The 12,824-nt window shown below is 48.7% G+C and overlaps 1 protein-coding gene across 3 annotated transcripts in view; it reads left to right on the top strand.

Annotated features, from left to right (window-relative positions):
* The window catches only part of Znf341 (zinc finger protein 341), a 41,681-nt gene that overhangs the window by 7,787 nt on the left and 21,070 nt on the right, over positions 1–12,824 (top strand). Inside the window, exons 2-7 of one of the 3 annotated variants that reach the window (XM_026787260.1) lie at positions 1,809–1,919; positions 6,276–6,472; positions 8,207–8,356; positions 9,097–9,339; positions 10,126–10,300; positions 11,630–11,720. In XM_026787260.1, coding sequence (XP_026643061.1) covers positions 1,809–1,919; positions 6,276–6,472; positions 8,207–8,356; positions 9,097–9,339; positions 10,126–10,300; positions 11,630–11,720 — 967 coding nt within the window. Of the gene's footprint in view, positions 1–1,808; positions 1,920–6,275; positions 6,473–8,206; positions 8,357–9,096; positions 9,340–10,125; positions 10,322–11,629; positions 11,721–12,824 lie in introns of those variants that run through there. The other 2 variants (XM_005363095.3, XM_013352088.2) reach the window with 2 other exon arrangements.

The following is a 12,824-nucleotide window of genomic DNA, read 5'->3' as shown; positions in this document are numbered from 1 at the left end:
ACGGAATGAGATGAGCAGGAATGAGGCCACCGGGGACATTGTAGAAGGTGGAATCCAGACAGAAGGAACTCCCTCGGGGGTGGGCAGAAGGAGGCTGTAAAGGACCCCCAGCAAAGTAGAAGGGATCCAGGAAGGGTAGCATCTGGAGCCATGGAGGGGGTCTTGGTATGCCAGACACTGCTGGATGGCCATTGGTGGAAGGCGAGAACATGAGCATCACTTAGAGGGGATAGAGAAGATTCGAAGGTTGGCAGGAAGATGTGGGCACAGGCAGGTATTTGGAAGATTCCACATCAGACGTTTGATGTTGAAGGGACAGAGATAAGAGCAAAGAATGCAAGGAGACTTGTGGGGTATCCAGAAAATGGGGTTTTCAAAGGGCTCTGTGACTTAGGTACGGTCTGGCAATGGCTTTGAGATACTACAGATTGTTTATAGAAAGTTCAAAAGAAGTTAGACTAGGGGCGTAGGTTGACCCAAAAGGATTCTCACTTCTCTCTCTCTGTCTCTCTCTCTCTGTCTCTCTCTCTCTCTGTCTGTCTGTCTCTCTCTCTTCCTATCTTTCTTTCTTTCTTTCTTGACGGTTGGGGGTAGGTTTTGAACCTCTGAACATACTAAAAACCTTGTCCATGCTAAGTGTGTGCTCTGCCAGTGAGGCATGCTCTCAGCTTATTTTTCCAGCTTTTTTGTTTTGTTTGTTTGGTTTTTGTTTTTTTTGTTTTGTTTTGTTTTGTTTTGTTTTTTATGATAGGGTTTCTCTGTAGCTTTTCAGCCTGTCCTGGAACTCGCTCTGTAGACCAGGCTGGCCTTGAACTCACAGTGATCCGCCTGCCTCTGCTTCCTGAGTGCTGGGATTAAAGGCCTGTGGCACCACAGCCCGGCTTGTTTTTGATTTTCAAGACAGGGTTTCTCTGTGTAACAGCCCAGCCCTGGCTGTCTTGGAATTTGCACCATAGACCAGGATGGCCTTGAACTGACAGAAATCCACCTGAGGCAGGAGGATCACCGGGAACTCAAAACCAACTTAACCCTTCCTGATGAGTTCAGGGCCACTTGGGCTATTAGAGTGAGACCATATCTTTTTTTTTTTTTTTTTTTTTTTGGTTTTTCGAGACAGGGTTTCTCTGTGGCTTTGGAGCCTGTCCTGATACTAGCTCTTGTAGACCAGGCCCTTCTCTCCTCTTGACAGCATGTAGTTCTTCCCTAACTGCGAGAGAGGTTTAGGGATACAGTCTTTACTCTGAGATCATGTCTCCTAGCTGCAAGAGAGGTTTAGGGATGCAGTCTTTACTCTGAGATCATGTCTCCTAGCTGCAAGAGAGGTTTAGGGATGCAGTCTTTACTCTGAGATCATGTCTCCTAGCTGCAAGAGAGGTTTAGGGATGCAGTCTTTACTCTGAGATCATGTCTCCTAGCTGCAAGAGAGGTTTAGGGATGCAGTCTTTACTCTGAGATCATGTCTCCTAGCTGCAAGAGAGGTTTAGGGATGCAGTCTTTACTCTGAGATCATGTCTCCTAGCTGCAAGAGAGGTTTAGGGATGCAGTCTTTACTCTGAGATCATGTCTCCTAGCTGCGAGAGAGGTTTAGGGATGCAGTCTTTACTCTGAGATCATGTCTCCTAGCTGCGAGAGAGGTTTCGTGATGCAATCCTTACTCTGAGATCATGTCTCCAGCCTCACATTCTGGAATCGGTTGCAGTGAACTGGAGAGAACTTGTCCGGCGTTTTTGTGGTAGATCTCGCCTGTGAGGGTGAAGTGAGAGTGGAAGCTGGACCCCCTTCCTCACAGGTTGCATTTCCTGTTTTAGGAATGGACAACCAGACTGTGTTGGCTGTCCAGTCACTGTTGGATGGCCAAGGAGCCGTCCCTGATCCCACAGGACAAAGTGTCAGCGCACCTCCTGCCATTCAGCCTCTGGGTGAGTACTGAGGGCAAGTGGCTCCCACGCAGAGCACGTGAGGTTCGTGGGGCATGGGAGAGAACCGCCTTTGTGACCCCAGACTCAGACTGTCCTCTGGTGTCCTCCTGCTGAACCTGCCCATGCTTCTGTCTGCCCACTGCCTAGAGAATGCAGGTGGCAGGCATCATCATTGGGAATGCCCAGGAGCCTTGAGGCTTCACGACCTTTGTCCTGGAAGTCATGTCTCGGCTTCCCTCCTGTGGAAAGAGAACACACAGATTTTTCCAGCTTATGGGTCAAGCTTGTGACTCCTAAAGAGGGGAAAGGGCTTCTCTGGAAGTCCCGTGGGTCTTTATTAATTTATTTGTAATGTTTTTTAAGACCAAGCTCATAAAGCCCCACTGTCTTCAAACTTGCTATTTAAACACCTGATCCTCATCCTTCTGCCTCCTGAGTGCCAGAATTGCAGGTGCACATCCACCATGCAGCCCACAGCATCTGAGTGCTTGAGAATCAACACCTGGGGTTAGAGAATAACAATAATTATATATATACATATATATGTATGTGTGTGTATATATATATATATATATATATATATATATATATATATATAGAGAGAGAGAGAGAGAGAGAGAGAGAGAGAGAGACAGACAGACAGACAGACAGACAGACAGATGGACAGACAGGGTCTCTCTAGGTAGCTCTCTCTGGCCTGGAACTTGATATGTAGGAACTTGAATGTGTAGGTTCTTATTCCCATAGTTCTTAACTTGGCCTAGATAGGCAGGTTAGGTTCAGTTTCAACAGTTATAGAATGAGAATAATTGTCCTACCACATCAGAATCTTCTAAGAGTGCTGAGGACTTGGTTTCTAGCTGTGTATGGAAGGGCTGGAGAGATGGCTCAGTGGCTAAGAGCATTGCCTGCTCTTCCAAAGGTCCTGAGTTCAATTCCCAGCAACCACATGGTGACTCACAACCATCTGTAATGAGGTCTGGTGCCCTCTTCTGGCCTGCAGACATACACACAGACAGAATATTGTATACATAATAAATAAACACATCAATATTTTTGATCCCCGGAACTCATATGCTAGAGGGAGAAAACCTAATCCTGCGCGTTGTCCTCTAACCTCCGTGTGCAAACTGTGGCTCAATTACACACCCACCCACTAAGGTACATGTTGAAGAAGTGCAAGAAAAGAAGCAGCAGCAGCAGCCACCTTCAATCCTAGAAGCAGAGGTCAGCCAGGGCTGCACGCTAAGACCTTGTTGTTAGACGAGCCTTTCCGCTGACGCAAATAATTCCAATCAGACCAAATTAGAGAGAATAAAAGATGCCTGTGTTTAATCCAGTGCTCCCAGGTGTACCGGAAAGCATGGCAAGGGGAAGAGAGCAGGGGAGAGCATGCAAAACCCGGAGACCACATGTTTCTGTTTTGGGCAACTGCCTAAATAGCCTGTGGAAGTGGTCCTGACCCTCCCTGGGGAGGGGTCACTGCTTGGCAGGCTTTTCCAGAGGTGGAGTCCGGACCAAGGCGACTCCCAGGGGAGGGGGCTTGAAAAGGAGCTTCTTTCTCCATTCCTGCTCCATTGGCGCTTCAAGGATGGGTGCCAAGGGCTGGGGTTACGCTTCCAACCCAAGCATCCCAGAGTTCTTGGATATAGGGGTGTCATGGGGTTGGGGTCTCACTTTTGACCAGACTCCTTGGATATGGGGTGTCGGCTCAAGTCTGACTACTTCCTACAGGCTTGGGGCGATGTGGGAGAGGGGAGATCTGGGAGTTGGTGGGCTCACGTTCAGCCAGAGGTGTGACTCTGGAGCAGCATCTGGTTTACTGCCATCCTGGAGACCTCAGGCAGCTGCTTTTTGAGGGAGATGAGAAGGCAGGTGGCCAGGAGAAAAAAAAATATTGTTATTATTGACCCTATAAATGGGGCTAGCCATGGGAAGTCATTAACTGCCAGAAAGAATGGGACAGAGCAGTGCCCTGGTTGTACAGGTGAGGCTCGGGTGTATAACTGGGACACAATAGCAGATAGAACCAGATTTTAGTTGGTAGATGTCCTTGATCCAGGGAAGTTGGTACCAATGGTGAAGTCCCAGGAGCTGGTGCAGGTGTTGGTGTTGTCTGGAGAGCGCTTTGTAAGGTGGTCTTGGCCCAGACAGCAGGAGTGACCTGTAAAATATGTTTGAAACTGGGTGGGGTTAAAATAGGCTTTGGAGGCTCTTAGTTGGTTTTTTGTTTTTTGTTTTTTGTTTTTTTTTGCCAGACCTGGTTTTTGATACAGCAGCAGAACTTTTTCCAGGAACCTGTAGGTATCTGTAAAACAACTGGTACAAATTTACATCTTGGTGTCATAGCAAAAGGCTTGCTTTGAGATAAAAGGTATGAACATTTTAAAGACAGTTAAAGGGAATTGGGAAAGCTGGATTTTTAAGATACACTGAAACCTGTTAGTCCTGGACTATGACGTCTGTGAAAGAGGCACATCTCTCTGTATTCTAGCAGGAAACTTAACACTTGTCTCAAACAAACAAATAAAAATAAAACAACGATAGCAACAACAAAGCCTAATCTAAGCCAAGAAAGAAGTGGAAGCTTCTACTGTTTCCTCAAATGAAGCTGATGTTTCTCTCCCTGAAGCCCTGACTGACCATCTGTAGAGCTTTTTCAGACTCTGCCTTCACCCTGTGGTCCAGATGGACTTCCCCTGTTCCCAGTTGATTTCCATCTTCTGGCCAGTATGAAGGAGAAGAGAGAAGGAAGAGGAAGTCAGAACCATTTCTTTTTGTTTGTTTTGTTATTGTGATTAGGACTTCATATGTAGGCCAGGCGGTCTAGAACTCTAGGTCCTCCTGCCTTAACTTCTGGGTGCTGAGATTATATGGATACCATCATGACTAGCTGTTCCTTTTCCTTTGAATCGAAGTTTGCATAGATATTATACTTCTGCCCTTACCCCATTGGTCAGAGTATAGTCAGGTGATATGCCTAGTAACAAAGCAATTTGGGGAAAATAAACTTTAAGTAGGAAATCATGCTGGTCAGTGGCAACGCTTGTTTTTAGTCCCAGCACTCAGGAGGCAGAGACAGGCAGATCTCTAAATTCAAGGCCTGGTCTATAGAGTGAGTTCCAAGATAACCAGCTCTACACAGAAAAAATCCTGTCTCGGAAAACAAGGCAAAACAAAACAAAACAAAAAAAAATAGGAAGTCATGTTTCCCACTAAAATCTGTACTAGTCTATAAGAAGAATACAATGAACATTGGTGCCAGGTTTGGGATTTATCAATGGCTTTGGTAACCAATAACATACACATACAAATTGAGTAATTGGGCGTTTGAGCTGTGGTGTGCTTTAAGACACCATATGCAACTGTTGTTAGCTCTCTCTAGCCTTTAAGTGGCTTTTCATTTATTCAGCACATACCCTTTGAGGACCTTCCAGAGCCCAGGATATATCACAGCCACACTGATAAATAAAGCACATTTCTTTCCCTTAGAGAACACACAGTCCGGTGGTAGTGAGAAAATTGTATTTGTGGGGCCAGCTCAGAATAAGGAACTGTGGCCCTGGCTGTAAGAAGACTGCCTGGGGGTGGGGGTGGGGGTGGGGAGATGACTCAGCTAAGAAATTTTACAGAGGACCTGAGTTCTTCCAATCCCAGCACACATATAAAATGACTCACAACTGCCTGTAATTCCAGTTCCTATGTTGCCCTCTTCTGGACTCTTCAGGCATTGCACTTATGTGCATGCATAGACACACACAAATACACAGACACACACACACAACTAAAAATACAAATAAATCTTTATATAAAGTCTTCCTAGGTTGGGCGGTGGTGGCACACACCTTTAATCCCAACACTCAGGAGGCAGAGACAGGTGGATCTCTATGAGTACAAGGACAGCCTGGTCTACAGAGCTAGTTCCAGGACAGGCTCCAAAGCTACTCCCCCACTCCCCAAAAAAGACTTCCTAGAGCTGATGAGCCTTGCAATGTGGTTTGATCTGAGATGAACCGGGACGAGGGAATGGTGGATGCAGAGGTGTGAGGGTGTAGCTGCATAGCCCACTGGAGGCTCACGAGTAAATTCAGTCAAAATAGAGTCTGTATTTCTCAGCTTTGGAATGAAGTCACTGTGCTGTTTCCATATTTCAAGTTGTTTGATACCCGACCACACATGGCCAGCTCTTCCTAAAGGTGCCTGTTGGGCTCTGAACATCCCTAGAGAGCCCTTGGCTGATGCTCGGCACCTGCCTGGCAAGCCATGCTGTGTTTTCAGCTATGGTACCCCATTCTCCACTGCCATCCCCCTGACTCGCTCTTGCTTTTCTCATCGCTCCATGTGTGGCCTCTTCAGATGATGAGGACGTCTTCCTCTGCGGGAAGTGTAAGAAGCAGTTCAACTCACTGCCAGCCTTTATGACCCACAAGCGTGAACAGTGCCAGGGGAATGCCCCTGCCCTGGCCACAGTTTCACTGGCCACCAACAGCATCTACACTCCTTCAGCTGCACCTGCTGCCGTCCAGCAGGCCCCTCCTCCTGCCAACCGCCAGGTAGTTCTTTCTTCCTTCTTTGTTGATTTCTTTGGAAGGTCTCCTTCTGCACACACTGTCCTGAGTCTGGGCAGAACAGTGTTGGGCAGGGATGACGAAGTCTCTACGTTGTGGAGCCGGATGAGATGGATAGGACAGAAAGACACAAAGATAGACGTGTTTTGCTGGGCATAGTGGTATATATCTGTCATTCTGACATCAGGAGTCTGGGGCAGGAGGATCAAGAGTCTAAGGCCACACTGGGCTGCAGCTTGCTGGGTGGCAGCAACGTATTTTCTTGAGTCTGCCCACTTTTCTAAGTCATTCAGAAAAGCGTTTCCTTCACTAATTTATTAGTCTTCTTTCCTTAACACTTGGGAATTTCTTATTCTTGCTCTGAAGCTGACCTTCCACTGTGTGACTGCTTGTCCGCCAGGTGTCTGGTCCCTGTGGTGACTTTAATGGGATGTTTTGCCCTCTTTCCTCCATTGTCATCTTCTAGCTAGCAGCTGAAATTCACAGTGTACCTGCCCTGAGGATTTTTCTTCTTCTCCTCTTCCTCCTTCTCCTTTTTGGTTTTCTGAGACACGATTTCTCTGTGTAACAGCTCTGGCTGCCCCAGAACTCACTTTGAACTCACAGAGATCTGCCTGCCTCTGCCTTCCGAGAGCTGGGATAAAAGGCATTGAGTCACCAGTGCCCAGCAAATTGTTAAATAAATTAATGAATTACACTTTTTTCAGTCTACTAAGTGCTAAGATGGGGTGGGAGATTTTACCATAATCTATCTTGAATGATATTTGGAGCAGAACTTTGAAGAAGTGACGTTTGAGCAGAGGCTCAGGAGGTGAGGTAATAAGGTTACGTATATAAAATGTGTTCCTGCACCAGCGTGTGCAAGGGCTCTGAAGTTGAAGCGTGCCAGGTGTCCCAGGAGCTACAAGGATGGCAGAGTGGCTGGGCAGGAATAGTGAGGGAAGGTCAGATCGTGTGGGCCCTGTGGGCTTTTACTTGGATGTAGAAGCCACTGGAGAATCTTGAGAAGAGGGACCTAGACTGACTGACACTTTACCCATGTGGACTGCTCTGTGGACACTGTGAGCGCTTGCTTCCCTGGAACAGAAGGCAGGAATATTATTGCTGGACCGGAATGATATGCCTTTCAGAGAGATGTGACTCCTCCGCATTGGCAGGTGACGAGCTCGAGGCTCAGAGATGTGGATGGTTTGCCGAGAGTCAAGTGACCAGGGGCAGCTAGGAGGAAAGGCTCCAGAACATGGGTCTTTAGCTTAGTTTCTGTTCTTCTTGTTCTTCTTTTTTCTCTGTTTGTTGTTAAGGTTTATTCTTTTTATTTTATGTGTGAGTGTTTTGCCTGCACGTATGTATGTGTGCTTGATGCCTTGGAGATCAGAAGCGGGCATCAGGTCCCTGGAGTTGGAGTTACGGATGATTGTAAACCTCCACGTGGGTGCTGAGACTCGAACTTGCGCCCTCTGCAAGAGCAGGCGATCCCCTTAACCACTGCAGCATTTCCCCAGCCCCTTGTTTTTGTTTTTAAACAGAGTTCCCCTGTGTAGCCCAGGCTGGTCTAAAACTTACTGTGTGGTATGTTAACCTCAAACTCCCAGAAGTCCTCTGGCTTCCCAGGTGCTCCTTCAGATGTAAGTCACTACATGTGACTTGGAGTTAGATCTCTCACATCACCCTCCAGCTTTCTCATAGAGCCTCAGACACACCCCCTCCTCTCTTGCTCAGATCTCCACATACATCACAGTGCCCCCATCTCCACTGATCCAGACCTTGGTACAAGGGAACATCTTGGTGAGCGATGACGTGCTCATGTCTGCCATGTCTGCCTTTACATCCCTGGACCAGCCTATGCCTCAGGGGCCCCCACCTGTGCAGGTAAGGAGGCAGGGGCTTCTCATGGGGGTCCTTTTTTTTTCTTTGCAATACTGGGGACTGACCTCAGGGCCTTATACATCTCTCAAGAGTTTCATCCCAGGCCTGCAAACTAACTCCTGTGAAATCAGAATATTGTAAAAGAAAATCACTTTAGCTCCAGCTCCCCGACATGAAAGAAACTAGCAGCCATCTCTGGCCAGCCTACTGAGCAATGGAGCCATGACAACCACTGTCCAGCTATTTTGAGTCCTGTTTTTATTCTTGGTCTAATAGAAACAAATTGAAAATATAGTGGCTCCCTGAAATTTTCCAGTACACATAGGTGACCAGTCACCAAGACCAGATTTCAGTCTCCCAGAAGGAAAGGACCTAGTCTCCTGAACCCACCATTGGTACATGCTGGTAAGCAGCTGCTGTGTGGTCAGTGTCCTGGGAAACATCACCAATCAAGAGCCAGTCCTGCTTTATAAACTTTTGTTTCTCTTTGACATTGGCCTTCTCTGGTTGACACATGCATGCCCGAGGCAGGCTAGCTTAGCCAACCGTCATAGAGAAGAGGGATCGCAGCCCCGAGCTGACGTCCCTTGATGTTCTCCCAGGTCTTTGTTTCTTTCCCTGTCTCAGTACTGTCCTCTGAGCTGCCCAGTGAGTTGCTGTCCTTCCCTTGTGCCGGGTAAAGCCTTTCACGCTGATGAATGAACCGGACACTTCAAAACTGTCGTTTTCTCTTCTGATTGCAGAACAGCTTGAACATGCATCCAGTGCCCAACTACCTCACCCAGCCTCCGCCGCCTCCTCCACCCCCTCCACCCTTGCCTCCACCTCCCCAACCCCCGCCCCCTCCTCCCCAGACCCTGGGCCCTTCTGGGCGTTCCAACCCTGTTGGAAATAGTGTGGTGGAGGTCTACAGCGCCGCCCCTATGGCAGGGAACGGAACAGTGGAGATCCAGGCGCTGGGGATGCAGCCCTACCCACCCCTGGAGGTGAGCGGATGTGGCGGTGGGGTGGGGTGGATGCCAGGCACTGTGCTAAGGTCACCATGGAGAACCAAAGCAGACCCAGCCTTCTCATGAGTGCCTGCGTGGGGAGAGGAGGGCTTTAATCAACGCGTGCAGTCTGTAGATGGGACATGCAGACTATTGTGAGGGCCACTTAGGGGCCATGTAGCAGATTCTGGGTTTAAACCCAGATAACTTAATTCCAAAACTACTTGGTGAAGTTTGTGCTCTCTCTGTGTGTGAGTTCATGTGTGTCTCTGTGTGTCTTTTGTTTTTTTTTTTTTTTTTGTTTTTTTTTTTTCTAGACAGGTTTTCTCTGTGGCTTTTGGAGCCTATCCTGGAACTAGCTCTGTAGACCAGGCTGGTCTCGAACTCACAGAGATCCGCCTGCCTCTGCCTCCCGAGTGCTGGGATTAAAGGCGTGCGCCACCATCGCCCGGCCTCTGTGTGTCTTTCTTTTCTTTCATTTATTTAGTGGATGGGTACGTGTGTGGAAGTCAGAGGAAAACTTGTGAGAGTTCACTCTCCTATCCTGTGTGCTCTGGGGTTTGAACTCAGGTCATGACAGCAAAGGCCTTGGCCCACTGAGCCATCTTCCTGGCCCAGTTTATGAAGTTCTAAGGGGTCTTGGGAGTAACTGGCGTGAGTGAGCGAGGTGCACGCTTCTGTGATGATGAAGCTGCAGTAGCTGAAAGTAACTAGGGCCACAGTGAGGGTCCCCCTTTTCGCTCCCCTCTAAGGCTCTCCCCCCTCACAGTGCTGTCCTTTTAGGTGCCAAACCAGTGTGTGGAGGCTCCAGTGTACCCCACTCCCCCAGTGTACAGCCCTGGCAAGCAGGAATTCAAAGCAAAAGGACCCAGCTCCACTGCCCCCATGACCAGTGCAAGTGGAAACACAGTGGCCACCTTTGACTCCCCACCAACGCTGAAGACCAGACGTGCTAAAGGTGCCAGTGGACTCCCAGAAGGTTGGCCACCCACCCTCCCTGGGCACCCTTCCTTGGCCTTGGCCTTCCCATAGGCTGCTTGGGTATGGTCTTTGTTGTGAAGATCGTTGAGATTGAGTTTGGTGGCATGTATGGAAAGCTTGAACTAGGAGACCAGGAGCAGAAAATCTGGGAATTTCGTGGTGTGGTCACCAAGCAGCCATATTTCTTCTGTTGTTCTGTGTCTCTGTCTCGAGAGCACGGCTGCATTTGTCGGGATGCCTTGTCACCGGAGGTGGCTGCTGAAATGTCAGCAGTCATCAACCACGTATTCCAGTGAGGAGGAGGAGGAAGAGGCGGAGAAGGGTAAAGGGGACTCTCCCAGCTTCCAGAACCCTATATGAGACTTTCTTCCTGTGTAGCCATGTGGCCATGCATAGTTGCAGAGGGAGTTGGGAATGCTTGTCTTGGCCAGAAGCAGGAAAGAGGCAAAGGTGGCTCCCAGTTACACCAATTGTGATCTTTCCCCTTTTAGAGATGCGAAATATGGAGTCAAAACCCAGGAGTAGATGTGGGAAAGGAATTGGAAATTTTGTTTGTTTGTTTTGTTTTTTTCAAGGTGTGTCTCTCTTGTGCATCCTTGGCTGTCCTGGAACTTGCTGGCCTTGAACTCACAGAGATCCGCCAGACTTTGCTTCTCAAGAGTGCTGGGCACCACCACCGCCTGGCTCAACTAGGAATGTTTTAAGGGCTTGCTTCCCTTTCAACCTCTTCTCTTTTCCCTTCTTCCCGAAAATACATATTAACATCAGTGTACACCCGCTGGGGATTTAGGTCTTGGTCCAGGATCTCCTCTGTCAGTCACTCACAGTTTAATGGGAGAGATAGGCAGGAAATAAATCAATATTTATGAGTTTCTCTAGGAAGGAGATTACAGGGTAGAAAAGGACACAGCCTGTCTATCTGTGTGGAAGGAAGTAGTCATGTAGGTATTGAGGGATAAGCTTTCCAAGGGAAGCAGCAGGTACAAAGTCCTGAGGTGAGACCAGGCTTGGGAGCATCAGGGTTAGCAAGGAGTCCATTGCCAGGTGGAGAGAGTGCTGCAGTTGGCAGGTACAGAGGACACGGAGCTCTGAAAGCCATGGCAGAGGTGGTGGATTTCATCATGAGCAGAGAAAGCCTCGGAAGGGGCTTTGTCTGGCTCCCCCCTTACACAGTATGCACGTAGATGGAGATGTTCCAGGGCACGTGTGTCTGGCCCCAGACACAGGGAAGAAGTGGCTGGAGGTTTCCCCTGTCCCCTCCACCTGGCCCCTGGCCTGACCATGCCTCCCCTTCCTTATCTTTCAGCTGCAGGGAAGCCAAAGGCCCAGAAACTCAAATGCTCCTACTGTGAGAAGTCGTTCACCAAAAACTTTGATCTTCAGCAGCACATCCGCAGGTAGCCGCCAGGTAGCCCTGGGGGGAGGGGCTCCCTTCTCAGGCCCTGTGCCCATCTGCAGGCCTGCAGTGCAGAGGAGGAGGGTTCCCCACATTCTTCTCAAATCTGCGGACTGAGCTTGCCCACCACGGCCGGAAGATTGGCGTGTCTGTGTGGGCGGGTACCCTTGAACTGAGGGAGGCTGCACACACACAAGGCTGCCTGTCTTCCAGCTGCAGAAGGGTTAGCTGGCAGGCTGCCAGTTGTGCCAGCATAGCTCACTAAAGAGGATCCTTCTTGCTCCAAGGGTCCGTTTGTAAAATGGTAGGGTGGGTAGGCTCGGCACCTCTTGACAATGTGGGGGGACTGGGGTCTGCCATGGCTCTGGTGTTAGGAAATCAGGAACAGTGTGGTGTGGTGACTTCGGCTTTAATCCCTAAAGAGTCACTGGAGGAAGTCTCAGTTTTGGGCTAATCTGTCTTTGACACCTGCCATGAATTTGTTCATTTCTGAGAGAGAACCAAGGGCCAGTCCTAGATTACAGCCACACGGAGCTCGACATCTGTCTAGATCAAGGTCTCCCAATCCTGGCATTATTGGGACTGGCACCTGGGGTCAAGTCATGCCGACTGTGCTTTGTGGAAGGTTCGCAATTCTCCTTAGCTTCTGACAGTAGATGCCACCACCACCTCTCCTCACAGCTGTGACCGCCAGAAATGTTTTCAGACATTGGCAAACGTTGCTGGAAGCAACTGGACCTCGTCAGGAACATTTGGCGATACTGGAAATGTCCAAACTGGTACCACTAACCTTGCGTGGCTGTTAGAACTTGGCTAGTGCAGCTGAGAAACAGACTTTTCAGTTTCCCTGTAACGAAGCCAAGTGTGACTGGTCCCACACAGCTGGTGACTTTCTTACTGGGTGGTGCCACTTTTGATCTTCAATGACATTGTTCTATAACCCCTGGATTTTTCTATTACTGCATTTTCAATACATAGCTATTCATAAAAAAAATGACTTTCCGTATTCAGTGACAACTAATAGGGAGCTTCTCAAAATTATTTTAAAAGCTGGGCATGGTGGTGCACACCTTTAATCCCAGCACTTGGGAGGCAGAGGCAGGCG

The sequence above is a fragment of the Microtus ochrogaster genome, linkage group LG8 (genome assembly GCF_000317375.1).
Source record: "Microtus ochrogaster isolate Prairie Vole_2 linkage group LG8, MicOch1.0, whole genome shotgun sequence".
Classification (NCBI taxonomy): domain Eukaryota; kingdom Metazoa; phylum Chordata; class Mammalia; order Rodentia; family Cricetidae; genus Microtus; species Microtus ochrogaster.
The sequence above is the reverse complement of the archived record's forward strand: the minus strand, read 5'-3'. Positions and strand labels throughout refer to the sequence as shown.